Here is a 21,203-nt window from a genome sequence, read left to right as displayed (position 1 = left end):
GGAGTCTGCGCTCCGCAACGAGAAGCCACCGCAATGCGAAGCCCGCGCACTGCAGCAAAGAGTAGCCCCCGCTCACTGCAACTAGAGAAAGCCTGCGCGCAGCAACGAAGACCCAACACAGCCAAAAATAAATAAATAAATAAATAAAAATAATTAGTATAAAAATTTTAAAAAAAGAAGTCTTTCATTCTACTTTAAAAAAATAAAACTAAAACTCACAAATCTCTAGTTTGGGATTAGCAGATATAACTACTATATATAAAATAGACAAACAATAAGATCCTACTGTATAGCACAGGGAACTATATTCAATATCTTATAATAACCTATAATGGAAAAGAATATGAAAAAGAATATATATATATAAAAAACTGAATCACTTTGCTGTACACCTGAAACTAACACAACATTGTAAATCAACTATACTTCAATGAACACAATTTAAAAAAAAAACAACTCAGAAGATCTCTGAACAAAATTCAAAGGTGAGTAATCATTTTTAAAAGGAGCCATAGTGGCACCTAAATTAGTGAAGATGATTTATAGTTGTCAGAGACTGGAAAATAATCTGATTCCCAAGTTCTATTTGTTTTCTTTGCTCTTTCTTCCCACCAAAAGCTCAGCGATGTTCTTTGTGGGCTGGGGCGAGGAACAGAGAGAAGAAACAAAAGGGTAACCTAAACAGGTGGATCTGGAAGCCAGGAAGGGCCACCACGGTCCTCGGTCCAGATGGAGAGAAAAACAGTACTGGGTTCAACAGGGACTATCTCTTCTTCCTAACAGTAATATGTGTCAAAAATACTTAGGTCCATAAAAATGCCTTCATAAATCCTGCCTGAATGGGTTCAAAGCAGCAACATACAACACAGTGCATACAATATTTCCTTATCAGTCAAAATCTAAACATGCAAATTGAACTTACCTTATAGAATTTGATAATATCTTCCTTGGTAAGTGTTTTTAAATAGGCAACTTCTATATTATCTGAAAAAGTAATCAAACAAGAATTTACAATATTTTCATTTTAAGTATCCCAGAATACTACACTAAATGACAATATACTTCACTCCAACACTCTTAAGAATCCATCTTTTTGAGTGATCATCTGCTCCTGCAAGTAGTAAGGGAATAAATTTCAAGTAAGAAGTAAGAGGATATTATGTCTCTCTAGTTATGAGCTGTTGGGTCTTGGGCTAGTCACTTCAACTTTTCTGAGCCTCAGTTTCCTCATCTAGAAATTGGGGATAACAACTACTTAACTGACAATAACACAATACCAGGGGCACAGGGCAAATGCTCAATAAGTGGTAGGTATTGGGTTGGCCAAGAAGTTCGCACGGGTTTTTCTGTAACATCTTACGGAAAAACCCGAACGAACTTCTTGGCCAACTCAGTACTATTAACAGTGAATCCAACTGCTAGAAAAATTACAGGTAAGGAAACAGAGGCCCAAAAAATGTGACTTGGCCGAGATCTTTGGCTGGTTGGTGTCACAATGAGAACACAACCCAACTCTTTCCGACTTCTGGCGTAGCTGAGCGCACTCCATTGTTAAGCTCTGTTCTAAGAAAGGCAAAAGGAAGCTGATAAGCAGGACCCTTTGGGGAGCACAGCTCTCCCAAATCTAAAAGCACTGACAAATTTTGGGAGATCCCTAAAGGCAAACGTTTGAACCCCTGTGCCTCCAGGGCAGCACCTGTCTCAAGAGAGTTCAATTTGCACATTTTCCGTTTAGAGTTATGAGAAATACCTACATATCTGTGCTCAGAGCCTCAGGGGCGTACTGAATGAACACAAAAAGTGAAATCAGATTTATTATTAGTGCATTATTATGAGATACAGATAGACCCAGCTCTAGTTCAGAGAAGGAAAAAAAAAAAGATAAAGTTTCTACTAGGAAATCGTTGTTACATTAAATAAAGGTTCTTTAGAAGTGGTATGCCTCCACCCCCACCCCAAACCGTACTGGAACATCACCTACAAAACAAATGCCATTTTGTAGAATGGCATCAATGTCCTCAAATGTTTTACTTACATGCCATGAATGTTGGGGCCCTAATTTTGCCTTACCTCTGTCAAAATTGTATTGCTGGGAGATGATTTCCCCCCAGTATTTAGCACACTCTGCAGACAGTTTCTTTGGTTTGTCTAGTCGACGAATCGCTAATGCTTGGATGTGTTTTTGGAAGGCTTCTTCTGTCATGTCCTCTATGGACTTTTCCATGGTAATTAAGAAAGCTTCCACTCGGCTTTCTAGGTAGTGAGGTGGCTTTTCCGACTGGATGATGAACCGTAAGCCCTGTATGCCGTTGGCTCGGCGTGGCCCGCTGAAGACAATATAGCCTGAAATGCAAACACCAGCCAGTGAGGATCTTGGCATTTGAGACATGGGTCACTTTTAATCTTTCAAAAATTATCCTGTCAGAGCAAATAAAATCTACTTTAGGGCTTTATATTATTCACCTCTGAAGAAATGAGCAATTAAAATATCTTCAGTTCCTAAGGACAGGGCAGAAGAGCTCTCTGAAGAATAGTTAGAAATTTGGAGAGAAAACCCTTGTTCATCTTTCAAACTCAATATTCCCAAGCTCCTCCCTGTCTGCTAGTTAATCCCGTTCAATCCATGTTAAAGTTATTCTCATCCCTATGAAATGCTGGACTCATTTTCATCCCCTAACCATTGTCCTAGCTCGGCTTCCTTTCACATCCAAGCTCCTTATGTGAACTTGCCTCCACTATTGCGTTTCTTGCTAGATAACCCATTCCTGGACCAACTCCATTCAGACTGCAAATCTTTAGACCAAGTAACTGAAGGTCATACTTCCATTGTCACCTTGTGAGCTCATACACTACCTACCGTCTACATCTTTCCTAAACAGCGTTCGTGGCTTGCCTTCTCCAGCTGCTCTGCCCCAAAGCACATCTCCCTACCTTCAGCATAGCCTTTAGAGTTTGAACACTCTTAGTAGCATTTGCCAAACTGTACTAAAATTATTCCCTACAGGTCTGCATTCCTGACTGGATTGTGAGCTCCATGAAGGGAAAGACCATCCATAACTTATCCATTTTTTCTGTCCAGCATCTACCACTGTGGTTATTTAAAAAAAGATTGTTACTTGGGGACACTCACCCAAATCCTTTTTCATTGGTTATTCAAAGTACATTACTGGGGCTTGTTTCTTTCCTTAATTGATCAAACCTGCCAGGATCTCCAAGGCTTTTAACAGTGCCTAGAACTCTGCCGAAACAATTCCTCAACAGACACTTACTGAGTACCTTTTATGTGCCCCAGGCTTGGGAAACAAAGATGAATAAAAGAAAATACCTGCCCCCTCAATGAACCCAAAATTCAGTAAATCTAAGCTTCTGTGGATGGCTTGCTTCCCACCTTGTCACCCATAACAGACTTCCCTTAGCATCCCACCCAAAATGACCTTTTTATAGACTCGTATGTAATGTAAACACAGTATCATCTCCTTAAGAACTGCTCTAATGTCCATGAGATGTTAATTGCTTATCTTCTAGAAGTGGATTCCCCACAAACAAGGCTTTCACAGTCTTTCTGAGTAGAGCATGCCTGAAGCATCATGCTAGGGGACTGTACATGTGGATAATGCTCTCGAGGACAATGGCTGTTCCTCAAGGACTGAGGTATCCTGCCATCCCCTGCTTCCCCCTCACCCAGCTGTTCCTTGGTGCGCAGGGTGTTGAAGCACGGCTCGGAGATGATCTGACAGAAGAGCTCCAGAAACATGTTCTCCGAGGTGCTCTGCATGTCTGTTTGGTAGTATATCTCGATGCCACAGTTATTGTGAACTTCATTCCTCTGCTGATAGACAAACCATCCTCCTAGGAAGTTTCAAGAAGACAGCAACACGTTCAAAAATTTATTTAGGGTTTAATAAAGTTACTGTTTTGTTTGGCTGTTATGAAGTTGTTCAGTTTGGTTGGTGTCTTTTGGCAGTTCCAAACTATTACAATTAATTCATTAAGAATGTGAAACTCAACTTACCCAAGGGAATCCTAATACAGTGATCTGTACTTGGTAGGCCCTCGATAAACACTCACTGACTTTAAAGGGCAAAACACTTATGAAAAACCCATTTTATGACTAAGTATTAATGCTAAATGAGATCCATAGTTAATGAAATCTACAATGTAGTGTACATACTAGATTAGAACTAGCTAATATCTACAAGAACTTCAACAGAAATACTACCTATGTTTTAATAACCATACAAAACAATTTTTAAATTACTAGTTGTGCCATTATCTATTTAGCATTCTATTCCTAATATTGTTTACCAACACCCACACTGAAGGTCAATTCACAAATTTACACAAATGTGCACAATGCTTAGAGATGACTTAGCCTAACACCTTACTTTAGAGATGAGGAAACTAAGACCCTGAGAAGCGGGGTGACTTGTCCAAGGACACAAAGTTGGATGGTGGAGAGCTAAGACAAAAACTCAGATATGCTGATCAAGTATTCATCAAAGTTATAAACAGATGGCCATGGTTTATGATCTGATAACTATTTCATGAGCAGTAAATGTGACTAAGCAAATACACAGTGTTTAGTCATTGCCTGATGACCATGTGCTATGGTTTTTGAATGGTAGTTTGTTCATTCATTCAATCATTTGTTCTTTCAGCTGTACCGAGCGGCTTGTGGGATATTAGTTTCCCAACCAGGAATCAAACCAGGGCCCTAGGCAGTGAAAGTGCGGAGTTCTAACCACTGGACCACCAGGGAATTCCCTTGAATGGCAGTTCCTGATTCTCCCTCTCTGCCATGCTGCGGTGACTGAGGAACAAACTAAGTGAAGTTTGAAAGTAACCATTACCAGGTCTGTAATCACTGGCCATGCAGAATAGCAGTGCTGTGCTCAAAGTGTCTTTGAGCATTCAACCAAGAGATCCTGAGGTAATGCTTTAGTAGCTACTCAAGTGAGCCAGACACAGACCCCAGCCTTAAGAAATGTATAGCCTAACAGGGGAGATGGAGATGCACTTCAATCCCAATACAAGAGAAGAAGTGCTGAGTAGGTTAAACAAGGAAAGGTTCAGAAAACCTGTGCTGGGGGGTCAGAAGAGGAAGTGATTACTTTTAGAAAAAGTTTAAAGAAAAAAATCAATGCTTCTCATCCCTGGTCTAACATACTTCCCACCATACAATTCTGAACAATATTGAAAATAATGCTTAATGAGTTCTATATCAAAGGAAACCACTGGGGCTTCCCTGGTGGCGCAGTGGTTGAGAATCTGCCTGCCAATGCAGGGGACACGGGTTCGAGCCCTGGTCTGGGAAGATCCCACATGTCGCGGAGCAACTAGGCCCGTGAGCCACAACTACTGAGCCTGCGCGTCTGGAGCCTGTGCTCTGCAACAAGAGAGGCCGCGACGGTGAGAGGCCCGCGCACCGCGATGAAGAGTGGCCCCTGCTCGCCGCAACTAGAGAAAGCCCTCGCACAGAAACGGGGACCCAACACAGCCATAAATAAATAAATAAATAAATAAATAAAAATTAAAAAAAAAAAAAAAAAGGAAACCACTGTTAATGTAAAAGTAACCCAACATTGCAAACTCCAATATATTATTATCAATTCTTTATATTAATTCCTTATCAAATATGCATGCAATGAATACATGGTGTTATCTGCACCTGTGAGTCTTCTGCCAAAGACTCCTATGCACTTCTAATTCTAATTTACATTTTTTATAAATAAATTTTATTTCATGCTTCACAGTCAACATTTCTTTAGTTTTGTGATTTTTTTCCTAACTCCTCTACACTCAATTACCAGTCAATTCCAGTATCATTCTCTTCAAAATAATTGCCTACCTCCAATTTTACCTCTCTGGCACTCCTACAGATAATTTTCCTGCAGAATTATCTACCTTTAGCTATACATAGTAGAGGATCCCAGTAGATCTTTACCATAAAACTACATATTATCATCCAAGTGACTTCAACCCATCTGTAATCACACACAATATCATGTCAAAGTAGTCCATTACCGAAGATATAACATTTCCACTTACTGTCAGGGAGCTGAACTTCTCTATACCGAACCAGCTGACTTGGAAGGAGAGGTTTTGTATGAGCATGTTCAATAAGGGTGTCTTCAACCATCTGCATAATTCCTAATGCAGCCTGTGGAAGAAGATAGGTCATAGCACATTACAAATCACAAATGTATCTTGATTAGACAGTAGTCCATGCAATATGAAACAACATGCTTGTGAAACAAACTAACCTAGTTTATCATAAAAGTGGATTTTAAAATCTTAAATACATTTGATCCTGTTCAAATGGATAAAAACTGAACTCATCAATTTGCAACAGAGTCAGTATGGTAGTAGTGAAGAGAAACAGAGACCCAGACAATCATTGGCACTGATCTCGATTCTGGGGAAAAGGCACTGCCAAAGCTGGAGAGGTTATTGCTGATGGAAAGGTGGTCCCAAGTCAATGACCCACACCACAGACACCTGGGGTTATAGCAAAGCAAAGGAGGTAAGCATGAGGCTTTATTCTGAATAAAACTGACCTGGGGAAGAATACTGTCTCAGACACTTATTAGCACCTGACCTTGGCATACTGTTTTGGAGGCAATATAACAGAGTGGTAGAGAGTGTGGGCTCTTAAGACAGACTACCAAGGGAATCTGGAATGCTTTCCACGTGCTAAACACTTGGAATGTACTATTTAATTTAATCCTTATAAGTAATTTTACCGATAAGGAAACTGAGCATAGAGAGATTAAGACGTTTTCAGAAGATTACATAACTTGTAAGCGGAAGAGTCAAGGTTTGAATCCAGGCTGATTCTACACCATGTGCTCTTATCCACTACACAGTCCTGCTGTCCTACAGAGTAGGGATAATTATTCCCATTTCCTTCAATGACTGCACGAGGCAGGCAAAAACAGAGGAGACAGCTGTGAAAGTAGGTCCACAGTTAACCATGATCATTCTGCTCCCCCTATACCCTCCCCTACCTTCCTGCATAGGGCAGGGAAGCCTGAGTCAACACTAATGTGCTTATACAGCCACACTGTGGTGGTTAGTTAGTAATCTTAGACCAACTAGGGTAAAATTTTCTCTTGCAATGATGCATAAAAGATTATTGCTAAAACCTCAATCCCCCACCTGCTTTGTTATGTTTCCATGGAGAAGGGCTTCAATGTGCAGCCGTGACAGGAGCTGAGGTATGAAGGCCTTAAGGCGAGGAAGGGTAACATCTGTAAACAAGCGTAAGAAATAGTAAGCTCTACCTATAAGGTTTTTTTAAAAAAAACTCGGAGATAATTTGAGACTTACAGAAGAGTTGCAAAAATATTACAGCGAGTTCCTATATACCCTTCACCCAGCTTTCTCTTACGTTAACATCTTTAACAACCATAGGATGATGATCAAAACTAAGAAGTTAACACTGGGACAATACTATTAACTAAAATACAGACTTTATTTGGATTTCAGGTTTTCCACTAACATCCCTTTTCTGTTCCAGGATCTAATCCACAATCCCACCTTGCATTTAGTTGTCATGTGTCCTTAGTTTCCTCCAATCTGTAACAGTTCCTTGGTCTTTCCTTGCCTTTCCATGACCTTAAGATTTTTAAGCAGTACTGCTCAGTTATTTTATAGAATGCCCTTTACTTGGGCTTGTCTAGTGTTTTCTCATGCTTAAATTGAGCTTCTGTATTCTTAGAAAGAATACCCCAGAGGTAATATGTCTTTCTCAGGGCATCACATCGGGGGCACATGATGCTGTTACGCTGTAATACTGGTGATGTAAACACTGACCACGTGGTTATAGTGCTGTCTGCCAAGGGACTGTTTTAATCTTTTGGTTATAATTAAGTAACTCATGTATGCTCTACAAGCAATTAGGAAAAGCCACCCCACCAAAGCCTTCTTTTCCCATTATAATTTTTAAATATTTACTTTGGAGGAAATACTTTGAGACTACACAAATATCTTGTCCTTGCTTAACTTTTACCCACTAATTTAGCATCCAGTGGTGGATACTGCCTGTATCAATTATTATTATGGAATCCTAATAGTGAATTTTCTATTTCTCTCATTACTTTTACATGTACTGATTTAATTCTTCAGTAAAGAAGAGTTGTCTCTTCTCCATTAGGACACCATACTAATAAATGCTACAATGGATGCTAAAATTAGTGAATAAAATTTAAAGAGAGACATAGGAAGGGAATTAACAAGTGCTTACTATGCATCAGGCATTTTATAGATGTTATCTTACAAACTATAAATTATGTGCTATTATCCCCATTTTAAAGGTGAGAAAACTGAAGTTAAGAAAATTTAAGTTTCTTGTCCAAAGTCATCAAGCTAGTAAGTGGCAGAGCTGCATTTGAATCTTAGTCTAATTCCAAAATGCATACCCATCCCACTCCACTGCACTGCCCTAGAAGTCCCCTTCACTAGACCCCCTCAGCTCTCTCTGCAGACTTCTGTAACAATACTCAGTCTCTTTGCCTCTACAAAAAACAATCTGTTTTACATTTATGCTTTGCCACTAGACTGGAGCTCCTTGATCCAACAAACCCCACCTAATTGATCATTTTTTAATCTCAAGCACCTGCAGTCTGGCGCCTGGTGCATAGCAGGCAGTCAGTAAATGCTGTTGGACCACACTGAATTCTGAGGTTCTTGCTACCCTGGCACCTGGATAGCTGACAGACGTAGAGTCACGGGGGAGCCAGCCTCTCATATTGAGTTGTCTCCAGATTAAGCCATGTTGGCATTACCAGATTATTGATGAATATATATATCAAAACAGAATGATTATTAGAGCAGAAAATTTCAAACGAAAAAGTGCTAACTTTCTCTTTATAAAACACATTTTAGGAAGGCATCACATGCTTATGTGAAACTTTAGAACTAATTCTGCTTACAATTCATATACCATCTGACCCAGAATCTAACAAAGGGGGTGGGAATCCCCAAATCTCCGCTCTTGGATCATGCTGAATGCAGGTTCGGTTTCTTGAAAATGTATTTAAAATCAATTTGTGGTATTTTTTTAAAAAGGTAAAATTCCTGCTGTTAGAACCAGATGTGACTCATAATCATTTTGCAAAGAAAGGTGTATTAACTGTCCAGATTAAAAACGTATCTGTTCTAGTTAATGAATTTTATAATCTATACGCCTACTCAACCAATAAAATAATGACCTTCAATACTTTGCTCTTGATTTGTCACTAAAGTCATCAAAGGCGTAGTGATACATAATAAGTAAGGACTTGTCATAAAAGATCATTAAAAATTCAACACTTCTTTTTTCTTATTGCTGAGCATGTAGGAAGAAAGATTAATTGGTAAAGTAATGCTCAGAAGTGGAAAGATAAAACAATAATAAAGGGTAATATTGGTCTATATTCTTTCCAATGAAACAACCCTGAAAGTAATTTCATTCCACTGAATAGACATTCATTAGACACACACTGAGGGCATAATATACTAGATACTAAATAAAGAGGATAAAAGGAAGGCATAATTCACTGCCCTTGAGGAATTTAGGACTTTAAAGCAAAACCTCTGAAAACTAGATTTAAGATTTTAGGAAAAAAGCAACAAAAGATGACTCTTTAGGCTTTACATATTTTCCATTTTTTAACCAAACTGAATAGATCTAAAAATGCCTAAGCATTCTTTCTGTGTGATAAGACTTTCAAGCTCAGCCCTTTTTTCCTTTTCTGAAAACTTCAATATTAACAAGGTAAGTGCTTGGGTCAAAACACTGTCATCTGCAGAAATCTATGAACAGTAATAAGTGACTGTTGTGGGTCCAGGTTGAAAACAGCAAATGTGGTTAAACTGCCTAAATACAAGAGCCACTTCAAAGGCCACCACTGCTTTTGTAAAACAAAAACAAAAACAAAAACAAAAACAAAAAAACCCAAAAAACAGTATGCACAGCTGGCTTTAATGGAACGACAAGTTATTAGAAAGCATAAACACTAGGTAATAGGATAAACCAAAATGATTTTAGAAAAAAAATGAAGAAAGCATTAGGCTATAAGTAGAAAGAGTCTCACCATCCAGGGCTTCTTTCAATTCATCTTTAGTCCAGGCCACTTCAGTCATCAGCAAGCGGAGGTAGTACATGGCGTGCTGGTGTGGCTGCTCAGCTCGGAAATTGTTAAGAGATCGCATATACTAGTGAAGGGAGACGTGGGTTTGTTAATTTTATCGATCTTTTTAAAATCATTTCAAAAGGTCAGCTATAATCAAACTTCATTTTGCATAAATGATGTGTTAAATGGGACGCAGGGATATCTGCTTCATCCTCCTTTTCGAAGTTATGTAATTTAGAATGGGACTTACTCCTCTCTCCCTTCTGATACTTAAACTAAAGAGCATGCTTTCTCTTTTTTCTTTCTTTTTTTTTGAAGTCTTATTTTTTTTTAAAGTAATTTTTTTGTTTTTTGGCCCCATAATTAAGAAATGTAAAGTTAAAGTTAAGAAATGTAAAATGTAAAATTCTGAGAACTTCAATTAAATTCAATTAACATATATGTTCCTTATAACACCAGAAATAGTATCAGGAGTGAGGTGTGTACACTGAGTCTTAAAAATGATTGCGGACTTCCCTGGTGGCGCAGTGGTTAAGAATCCGCCTGCCAATGCAGGGAACACGGGTTCAAGCCCTGGTCCGGGAAGATCCCACATGCTGCGGAGCAACTATGCCCGTGCGCCACAACTACTGAGCCTGCGCTCTAGAGCCCGTGAGCCACAACTACTGAGCCCGTGTGCCACAACTACTGAAGCCCACGTGCCTAAAGCCCATGCTCTGCAACAAGAGAAGCCATCACAATGAGAAGCCCACACACCACAACGAAGAATAGCCCCCGTTCACCGCAACTAGAGAAAAGCCCACGTGCAACGACGAAAACCCAACGCAGCCAAAAATAAATAAAATAAATAAATTTTTAAAAAAACGATTGCATGTTGTATTTTCAAAAGGTTTTTTTTTTTTGCCATACTGCATGGCATGAAGGGTCTTACTTCCCCGACCAGGGATCAAACCTGTGCCCTCCGCAGTGGAAGCTTGGAGTCTTAACCACTGGACCACCAGAGAAGTCCTGAGCATACTTTTTCTTTGTCCAGGCTGCTGCTTTACCCCCAGCATCTGACATGTACTCTAAGTACCTTCACTACGGGATCTCTTTCATCCCTCAGAAAGTTATCCCCAGTTTTCAAGGCCTCCATCTCTTGGCATCCTTTAATTCTTCACCATAAGGTCATCCCAAAAGTCTCTCTAAGCAAGCAACATGGATATGTATATATATAAAATACTGAATCTTAATTTGAAAACTGATGATAATTTCTTTGGGTGTACAATGAAGGTCATAGTTTGGCTTTTAAAGTAGGTATCCATCCCATATTTCCATTACTGGACCAACCATGAGTTGAATTTAAGTGGAAGATACATCAAGCCTAAATAGTCTGCCCTAATGTGACAAGGCTGTCATGGAAGGCTGAGGTTCCTACCTGCAGAATAGAGTGTTCTTTTTTTTCCCCCTTTATAAAATTAATTAATTAATTAATTAATTTATGGCTGTGTTGGGTCTTCGTTGCTGCACGTGGGCTTTCTTTAGTTGCAGCGAGCGAGGGCTACTCGTCGTCGCAGTTCACGGGCTTCTCACTGCGGTGGCTTCTCTTGTTGCAGAGCACAGGAGCTAGGCACGTGGGCTTCAGTAGTTGTGGCTCACAGGCTCTAGAGTGCAGGCTCAGTAGTTGTGGCGCATGGGCTTAGTTGCTCTGCGGCATGTGGGATCTTCCCGGACCAGGGCTCGAACCTGTGTCCCCTGCACTGGAAGGCGGATTCTTAACCACTGAGCCACCAGGGAAGCCCTAGAGTGTTCTTCTTAAATGGAGGCTGGATGAAACCTTCAAGGAGTCCCTGAAAGCCACTAGGTCTACCTCAGGCTCCTCTCTGAAAGTCAGTGCTATCCTAGCTCTTAGGGCCTACAGAGAAGGGGGCCACGTGTCCACCAGAGTCTCCCAGGCTTTCCTTCTGGACAGAGTATAGGATTTAGCAAAGATAGGATAAAATGACTGCCACAGCTTTATGAATGCTTCTTTTCCTCCTCGCCTCTTTTTCAAAAATGTTCATAATGTGGCAATATCACCTTATGAATAAAAAAATAAATTTTAAAAATAAGTTGAGAAAACTTACTGCCTCCTTGATAATTTCAAATCTTTTTTCATCAATCTCAAAGGTAGCCATTTTCTCAATGATCTTCTTTAGCAAAATTGGCTGCTTGTCATTATAACCTTTCACTGAGAGCTACGGAAAGAGTTCAGGATATTAAAAGTCTAAAATTAACAAGAAACACCTTCAATTTGACTGTAAAACATGTAGAAAATCCCCAAACCAGGTGTATCAAAATAAAAATAAAATAAGAAATTAAATGAATTTCATTTCTCATAAATATAGTTCAACACTTAGGAAGATAACATTGACCATCTTTATTTACTAATATCCTAAAGCATATGCTTTTCCTAAACAAAAACAATAGCAGGAAAACTTACCTGGTGCCAAACTATGGCAGTACACACTATATATCATCAAAATTCAAGTTCTCATTAAATCAAAATTAATTATAGAATGTGTTTTACATTTAACCTTCAAAAAGAATTTCTAAAGAATGGCAAGCTTAAGATTTTTATAGTTGTGTTAAGAAGGTAAAAATCAGAGGGGAGGGTTACCTAGCCAACTACTGGATATGTCCCCAAATTGTTTATATAAATATTTTAAAAAATCATCTTTTAAGAAATCAGGAAACCCTAATTTTGTATTATATGGCATTTTGCCACTTTTCTTGTTCAATGTTGCCCAATAATGGTCCATAGGTCTCACTACTTGCTTGTTTGATGAGTTCTGCTGATGTACCAAAAGCCAGTGGCAAAACAGATGTGAAGTAAGGATACACTCTATGTACTGTCTGGATTTTGCCTTAGGACAATTGACTTTAATAGTTTCTGAAAGCATAACATTTTGAAAAGCAGGGGAAGCCTATTATCACATTTCCTACTATTATATTGCCACATGGTGGCACCCACAGAAGTAGAGGATACACTGCAACTAGAATATCTCTGGACGCCTCTACCTTATGAAAATTGATAGGCAAGAATCTCAGCAGGCGTGAAGGTCACTGCCCATGGAAAGCACATCATGTACTGTGGGAACTAGACTGACAACTAGCAGAAAGCCCATTTTGTCACAAATTAAAAATTATTTATTTTAATGGTGATATGCTACTAAAGCTCAACAGCAAAAAATAAACCATAGATTATTACATTTCTATTTGGATTTTATTTTGATCTCTGAGCTTCAAATTTCCCTGGACTCTGAGAATGGTTAGGTTATATACATTCTTATACGTGAAACAAAAACTACCAGAAAAGTTACTTGTATGAAGAAAAAAAGTCACTGCAAAATCAATAAAATTTAAAAACCCTAAAACCTTTTGTATAGAAAGAGTACACAGTGCATGCTCTCATTTTAGTTGTTGTGAAAACATACAATATATTTTTAAGAAAAGTGAAGATGAATGTGTGCCAGAAGAGGGATGTTAATTTGGAAATGAGATATAAGTTTGGAAACATAATAGAAGCGGTTTCAAGAGAAAGGATCTAGTTATTTCTTGGGATGCATTTAATAATGTTTATCTTAAAACACACTTAAAAGTAGTTAATGATACATGCTACAAAATAAATTAAATGAAAATGTCAGACGTGTTTGAACACAGGAACTTTCTACTACTGTCAGCAGAAATAAAGAAGCTCATAAGTAAAATTCAGCACCACAACAGTAACTATGGGTATCTTTCACTTACAGATGTTAATATATTCAAATACATGGAAAGAACAACATGCTTTCAGGATTAATATGTTAAACATTTCAAGCAGAGGAACATGCAAATAAATGTAGCACAAATACATGTTCACAAGATGCACTAAACTCTACTAAATCATTTGTTAGTGGAACTAATACTAACTTGAGTTCTTCAATCATTAAAAAGGTGCAAGGAAAAAACCATCAATCTTCTTGTTTTAAAATGCAGAAGTTAATAGTTTTCCCAAGCTCAACATAATGCTTAAACGGTGTGACGCCTTTTCTTTCGTGTTCATTTTACTTACAAGTATTGCATTCATTCCTGATGCAATGCCATAGCTCAAACCTGAGAGGCGTGCTGCATATGTATACTCTTTTAAATCATCCTTCAATAACCTGATAAACAGGTATGTCATGTTGCAATGGAGAGGATCAGCATAAATGTAGCGACTAACAAAAAGAAAAACAAAAGAAATGCTTTGATACCTCAAGCAGTGGCATGGTAATGAAGAAACATGACCGAAGAGTATGAATATGCAGCCTCATGATCTGAATTTCTAGGGAAATAGTATAGGCCAACCTTCTGTTTTACAATGGCAGGAAGACTTCATTCTCTGTTGTCAAAGACCAAGACTTCAGATACAGAATGGGAGAGATCTAAACCTAAATCAGGGTCCAATTTTGTTTTGAGGAGAAAAATATGACAGTCTGATGAAAGATGTTTAAAAAAAAAAGAAATCAAGGAAAATTTGCATAATATGAATGGTATATTGCTGAATACTTAAGAGTAAGAGCTAACTTAAAAATTAAATGATGCGAAAATATGATTAGTCACAAAAAAAAGAAATTAAACTCACACCCTCAATCAAAAATGCTTCCAGCAAATCAATATAAAAAATGTTGATGAGTGGAAGGCTCTAAGACGTGGGTACTTACATACATCCCATAGATGGTATTTTGGAGGTCATAGCTCAAGCCTGCTAGCTCTGCTGCATATGCATACTCGTTGAGTGAGTCTTTGAGGAGCTCAAGGTACAAATAGGCCATGTTACAGTGCAAGGGGTCCACATAAGCAAATGGGCTGGAAGAAAATGTTGACAGTAAAATAGCTGATTTATTACTTCCCAATGTGACATGGCCTCTCGAGATGGATCAAGGAACTGAACAGGGGTTAAAATAACTTCCTGAAGATACCCTTTTAATTCCTGAATCTGACTCTTCTCATGAGGAAAAAACCAAGATGTTTAAAAAAGAAGCTTGAAATATGCCATGTGTGCTGGTAGTGGTGAAGAGGGAGAAGGAATTGCTTACCCCAGATGGTGTGGTAGAACTGACAAGTTGGAAACACTGGGTAGGTAAGGAGGAGGAACAGGCCAAAACGCATGCCTACATTTAGGCTAACAGGACAAGGCATGGCTGATAGAGCTGATACAGCATGTGCATGTCCTCTTTCCCCCTCTAAGCAAGCCATACGCTTGGGGGACAGGAGGATGAGATTGAGAAGTTTGTGTGCTATGATTATATAAACTTAAAAGGGAAAAACTGAGACTTGAAAGAGAAAAACTAAGACCTGTGAAAATGTTAGCTTATCTCTGAGTTTCCTCCCAAGCCAAGAGACTGGAACACTTTCAGTAAAGTAATTGATAATATCCATCATACAACTACAGCCAGAACTAGGAAAAAATATTAAAACAGGAAAATTTTTAAGTGAGAAAGAGCAACAAAAGAGAGGAAATAATTACAGAGTGCAAGAGCTAAAGAGGACCACAGAGATGACCTAACTTAAATCTTCATTTCCCAAATAAGAAGCATCATTTTCCTCATGTCACCTGGGCTAGTAGCAGCAGAGTTAGGATTCAGATTTAAGTCAAATGACCTATTCATCTGACTATGTGACACTGCTTACCTTTATGAGAAGTAAAAGATTCCTTCATTCAACAAATATGTACTACATTCTCACTACAGTGCTAGGCACTTCTCTAGGTACTGGGAATAAAGAAGGAACAAATCAGGCAGAGTCCCTGACTTCACAGAGTTTAGAGCCTAGTTGGAAGAGACAAATAATAAATTTAAATATGATACATCAGGTGGTGATAGTGTCATGGAGAAAAATTATGCAGGGTAAGAGGAATAGGAGTGATGGGTAGTGGTGGTGGGACAGAACATTGCTAATTTACACAAAATTATTATTAATAAATTAAATTGTTATTATTAAAATTCTTATTAATTATTAATCAAGGCCACTCTGAAAGGTGACATCTGGGTCCAGACCTGAAGGAAGCAAAGGAGCAAGCCCTGGGGATATCTGGGTGGAGAACTTTCCAGGCTGAGGAAACAGCCAGTACAAAGGACCTGAGGTAGCCTCGTGGCTTGGTTTGTTTGGCAGCAAATTAGAAGTTTCACTCTATCTATAGCACAGTAAATATAACCAATGCACTGACATCAGAGCCAGAAATTTTATCAAAAACTGATAATTAAGTAAAAATAGGGGTAAAATGCTTAGCTACAGAGAATTAAAATCAAAGAGAAAATTCTAAAGCTACATATTCTCTACCTGGCAAATCTAAATAACACTCTGTCATTTAATTTTTTAAGTATTATACATGATGAAGACTTCCTTCTTTAGTCAAATAGAAGGAAGCAGTTCAGAAACTTACTGGCACAACTCACAAAAGCAGCAAAACAAAAGGGAGTCCTTGAAAGGGCTCATCCCCACAGGCACCCTTAGGTGGAAGTGAAAAGCTAGAAAAAAACAAATCTGGGAGTTCAAAGTCATATGGATCAAGCTCAGAACGCAATTCCAAGAAGTGTCCTAAAATGCTGCATCCACAGCAGCTATGCTGGTGAATTGGAGAGGGTCCTAAACTAACTTTTAAAAGAGAACATGATTCAAGTGGAATGCTTAAATCCTGGTTCACTTGTTAATTTAAAACATATTATTTTGTAACCAGATGTTATATGCTTAAATATGGATCACAGAGTTTTAAAAACTGTACATATGCATAATATTATCCTATTTCTGAAAAGATTAAAAGGATATACACAAACAGAAAATTTATTTAAGAACGTACAAGAAACCTAATAGTGTTTGCCTCCAGAGAGACCAGAACACGGAGAGGGATTGGTGGGAAGCAGACATTTTAAATTCTGAGAACTATGCTAGGCAGTTTAGAGAACGCAAACATGTCAAATGGTCTCTCAAAAGGTATTCTGAAGCCAAATCATAGAAGCCAGATGGGAAAGTGTGACAAGCTGCTTAGAGTGTTAAAAATATCACTCTGAACTATCAAAAAATAAAACCAGCTTTGTAATGCTCTCTACCAACAGTAAGCCATAATCAGAAAGCCCATGTTTGATGTAAACAAACAAACAAACAAAAAACAACACCAACAATCTCAGTGCAGCTCTAGATAATTTATGAATCTCATGCTATAAATAATGTTTACATCCCTACAATCTCAACGTACTTGTTCGTGAACTATTAACTTCCTACTTAAGAGATTCTTTTTCTCTTTTCTAAAACATTTAAAACACATCCAGCTTTAATTTCATGCCAAGCAAATCAAATAAAAATTAATGAAAAAGTTGATCATTATATTGAACATTATTAAAAAATGATAGGTTTATTTTATAAACACAGTCCACTGAATTTTAGAAATATAAAATTATAGAGTGCAAACTCACAAAGTAAAATTTGAATTGAGTGATAACATTATCACACAAATAAAATGAGACAGAGATAAACTAAAGATTTATACTGAGAAATCATTGCAACAGTAGCATTATTCATAAATTTTATTAAACATCTTCTACCAAGCCAGGAATAGAGAAAGCAATATCTGAGGGCTCCAGACAATTAAAGGGCTGGAAGGGATTCAAGATCATTTAGTAACTACTACCTCCTCTTCTGGGCAAGTTCCAGGAATACAAAACCAAAACCACAACAAAAAAAACCACCCCAAATTATTTAATCTTTCTTCAGTGAAACTTCTGGTGAGTCTACAGCCTTCCCTTAACAGGAAGGAGCAGCCTTCCTTTGTCTAAGCTAAAAAACTCTAATTCCTTTTATTTCCAGACATAGGTCCTTAAGGAAGCAAAGAAAACTTTCAGAAATGTAATTGTTGATTTTCATAGGAAGCTTTGTAGCTAGATTCATTTTACGTACCTGAAAAATTCAAAGTTGAGACAGGCCTTGGGCAAGAAAAACTTATCATCTTGTTTGAACCAGAGTTTGCTCATAGCTGTATCCTGTGATGGAGAAACAGTATGTTTAGGGAAATACAGGCACATTCGGCAAAAATGTTCAATCAAATCACTCTTCAAGAGGAGGAGGACAGAGGCAATAGCTGAGCTTTGTTCTGGAGAGACTGCTGTCCCATGGCCTTGAAGCATACTCAGAGGGTCAGCTGGTGGGAAGCTGGAGAGATGATTGGTGATTCCAGTAGTAGAGAGAAATCACCCTCTTATCAGCACCCTGGGTCAAAGAGATGGGGAGACAGTGGAGGAAGAGACAGACAGGTGAAGCCAATACCAACTGTCCTGTCCCTGTCTTTCTGGATGCAGGGACACAGATGCAGGAGTCCTTGGGGGGTGGGTGTGTGGCAGCCAGCCACCAAAGTGGGCCACATGGATCCCTGCCTGCTGGAATTCACACCCTTGTGTGGTCCTCTCTCCTGCACTGGACCAGGGTTGGTCTCTGCCTGACCAACAGATTATGGCAGACGTGATGATACGACACTTCTGAGATTAGATTATAAAAGACACTGTGGCTTCCACTTTGATCACTCATTTTCCCTCTTGGATCACTCACTTTGGGGTAAGCCAGCTGCCATGTCACGCAACTCTATGGAGAGGCCCATGTACCGAAGAACTAAGGTCTGCCCAAAGCCACACAACTGAACTTGGAATAGAATCCTCCAGCCCTAGTTGAGCCTTCAGATGACCGAAGTCCCAGCCCACAGCTTGACCATAACCTGAGAGACCCTGAGCCAGAACTACCCAACTAAGCTACTTCCACATTCCTGTCCCTTGGAAACTGCATGAGATAAAATAAGTGTTTGTGGTTTTAAACTGCTGAATTTTAGAGTAATTTGTTATACCGCAACGGATAACTAACACAGCCAAGGATGAACAAATAAGCCACTCCTTTGCCTCTCCACTCAACTCATTCATATTATATTTTAAAAAGTCTTAGGGACTTCCCTGGTGGTCCAGTGGTTAAGAATTCGCCTTCCAATGCAGGGGATGCGGGTTCGATCCCTGGTTGGGGAACTAAGACCCCCCATGCTGTGGGGCAACTAAGCCTGTGTGCCGCAACTACTGAGCCTGCGCGTCACTAGAGAGCCCGTGTGCCGCAACTACAGAGTCCATGCACTCTGGAGACCGCATGCCACAACTAGAGAGAAGCCCACGCGCTGCAACAAAGAGCCCACACACCGCAACGAAAGATCCCGCATGCCGCGAAGAAGATCCCACATACCACAACTAAGACCTGACGCAGCCAAATAAATTAAAAAAAAAAGTCTTAAAGTTCACTTGAAACTACCTTGAAACTCTGACAAGAGATATAAATGGTTTAATGTTCTCCTTAGTTTATGCTAAGATGGCCTATTTAAAACAAACAAAAAATAAAAATAGGAGAATAAGCTTTCTCTTTGAATAACCTAACCTATAACTCATTAAAATGTCATTTTTAAAGAAAAATGATTGTCTCATTAATAATCTAGTTGCTTGAGATAAATTAAATTTCATAGTCCTAAACACTAATTCTCATCTCATTGAGTTAATCTGAATGTCAGGTCATTTGAAGAAAAGGGAAAGAAAGATATCCGTCTATGGTGGTAAGTTTAGAAAGAGTTAGTTTTAAAGTTTAGAAAAAAGGATGTGCTGTAATAATTTGATCCATTTTTCTACACAATCTACCCAAGGTGTGAAATAATGACATGAAAAGAACATTCTGAAAAAGAAAACCCCCTTCTCAATCATTCTTCCCACTGGCTTATAACTCCATTAACTTCATATAGCGCTCTGTCAAAATGAGAAAGAATTGTTTTTAAGGGCAGGAAATCCAACAGCTTCCCCTGGATATGCTCTCTTCCAGGCTTTAGAGATTCTTTCTTATCTCTAACTTTCATGATGCAGCATAAATCTACTTCCTTATTGGGTCTTCAGTGAACATGGAAAAAAGTCCGCTTTCAATAGACTTGTAGTTACATTCCAGACTTACTATTTTATTGTCTGCAAAGAAAACAATTCCCTAGATTCTATGCTGTATAGTAGTTTTGTTTGTTTTAAAATGTCTAGCCTTTTAATATTTCTTGTAGTTATTCTCTCTGCAACTTTTCTGTTATCTATAGGGTGTGAGCCCCGCAAATCAACATAGTACCAAATGCAAGAAACCATCTCTCTAGTCCCTTCTATGTAATAGGTCTGTCCCCTAAATTTAATATCAATGATTAACATATTACCTTAATAAGAGAAGGGTATGGTGTTGCTTCTTTTTCTAACGATAAAATCTCAAAATTTGCAGGAATAAATTCATTCTTCGTTGGAAGTTTAAATTTCCCATTCAGATCAGCATTTTGCCATTTCTGGATGAATAGTGAAAAAACACACACACACACAAAAGCAATTAGAATCTGATTTAAGAGTTTAAAACAGTCACATTGCTTAATATCTAGGCAAATAATAAGAGAATAAATGTCACACAGCATTCTCTTCCATCATATATAAAAAGGCTACTCCCAAGATCTATCAATGACTTTTCATGAAACTTGAATTGGAGCCTCTGGAACTAATCAAGGTTTTACACTTATCTATCTTTTCTCTTTACACATGTCTAAAATGACCAGTTGAGGTGAAGGAACAATCTGAGACTGTGGAACTGAGGCTAACTGGTCCATATGAAGATCATGTTTGCTCCAGCTCTTTAAAGAATGGAGAATAATCTGCACAGAGATAAATACCCACAACTGCTAGACAACAGGTCATTTAAAAGAGTTAAACTTTCAGCTACACTAAACTACTTGCATGTATGGCTTGAAAACGAGGTTAAAGGGGGCTTCTTTGACTTCAGCACTTCTAAAGGCCTGGTCTACTTCTCTCCCAGACGACCACATGCATTTTCAAGTGGACCAATATTTCAAGCATGAGGTTAAGGACAAAGTTGAGATTTAAATCTGGATTGTGGGACAGGATCGACACAACCTGCAGGTTGGATCTGTTCCATGGGCTACTTCCAAAAGCTAAGTGAGGCAGATCAGACCACGACTGATGAACTCTGATTTATAAGATTTTTCATTATTTAAAAAAAAAAGGAACC

The 21,203-nt window shown here is 38.6% G+C and overlaps 1 protein-coding gene across 2 annotated transcripts in view; it reads right to left on the bottom strand.

The window, feature by feature from the left end:
* Positions 1–21,203, bottom strand: part of IDE (insulin degrading enzyme) — a 106,974-nt gene that overhangs the window by 6,353 nt on the left and 79,418 nt on the right. Inside the window, exons 13-22 of one of the 2 annotated variants that reach the window (XM_061195151.1) lie at positions 20,350–20,472; positions 18,048–18,130; positions 14,188–14,332; positions 12,221–12,331; positions 10,077–10,197; positions 7,159–7,250; positions 6,049–6,160; positions 3,682–3,849; positions 2,071–2,343; positions 923–984 (exon numbers count right to left, since the gene is read on the bottom strand). In XM_061195151.1, the coding sequence (XP_061051134.1) occupies positions 923–984; positions 2,071–2,343; positions 3,682–3,849; positions 6,049–6,160; positions 7,159–7,250; positions 10,077–10,197; positions 12,221–12,331; positions 14,188–14,332; positions 18,048–18,130; positions 20,350–20,472 (1,290 nt within the window). Of the gene's footprint in view, positions 1–922; positions 985–2,070; positions 2,344–3,681; positions 3,850–6,048; positions 6,161–7,158; positions 7,251–10,076; positions 10,198–12,220; positions 12,332–14,187; positions 14,333–14,818; positions 14,964–18,047; positions 18,131–20,349; positions 20,473–21,203 lie in introns of both variants that reach the window. The other variant, XM_061195143.1, reaches the window with a different exon arrangement.

This window comes from Eubalaena glacialis, chromosome 1, assembly GCF_028564815.1.
Source record: "Eubalaena glacialis isolate mEubGla1 chromosome 1, mEubGla1.1.hap2.+ XY, whole genome shotgun sequence".
Taxonomy (NCBI): Eukaryota; Metazoa; Chordata; class Mammalia; order Artiodactyla; family Balaenidae; genus Eubalaena; species Eubalaena glacialis.
The sequence above is the reverse complement of the archived record's forward strand: the minus strand, read 5'-3'. Positions and strand labels throughout refer to the sequence as shown.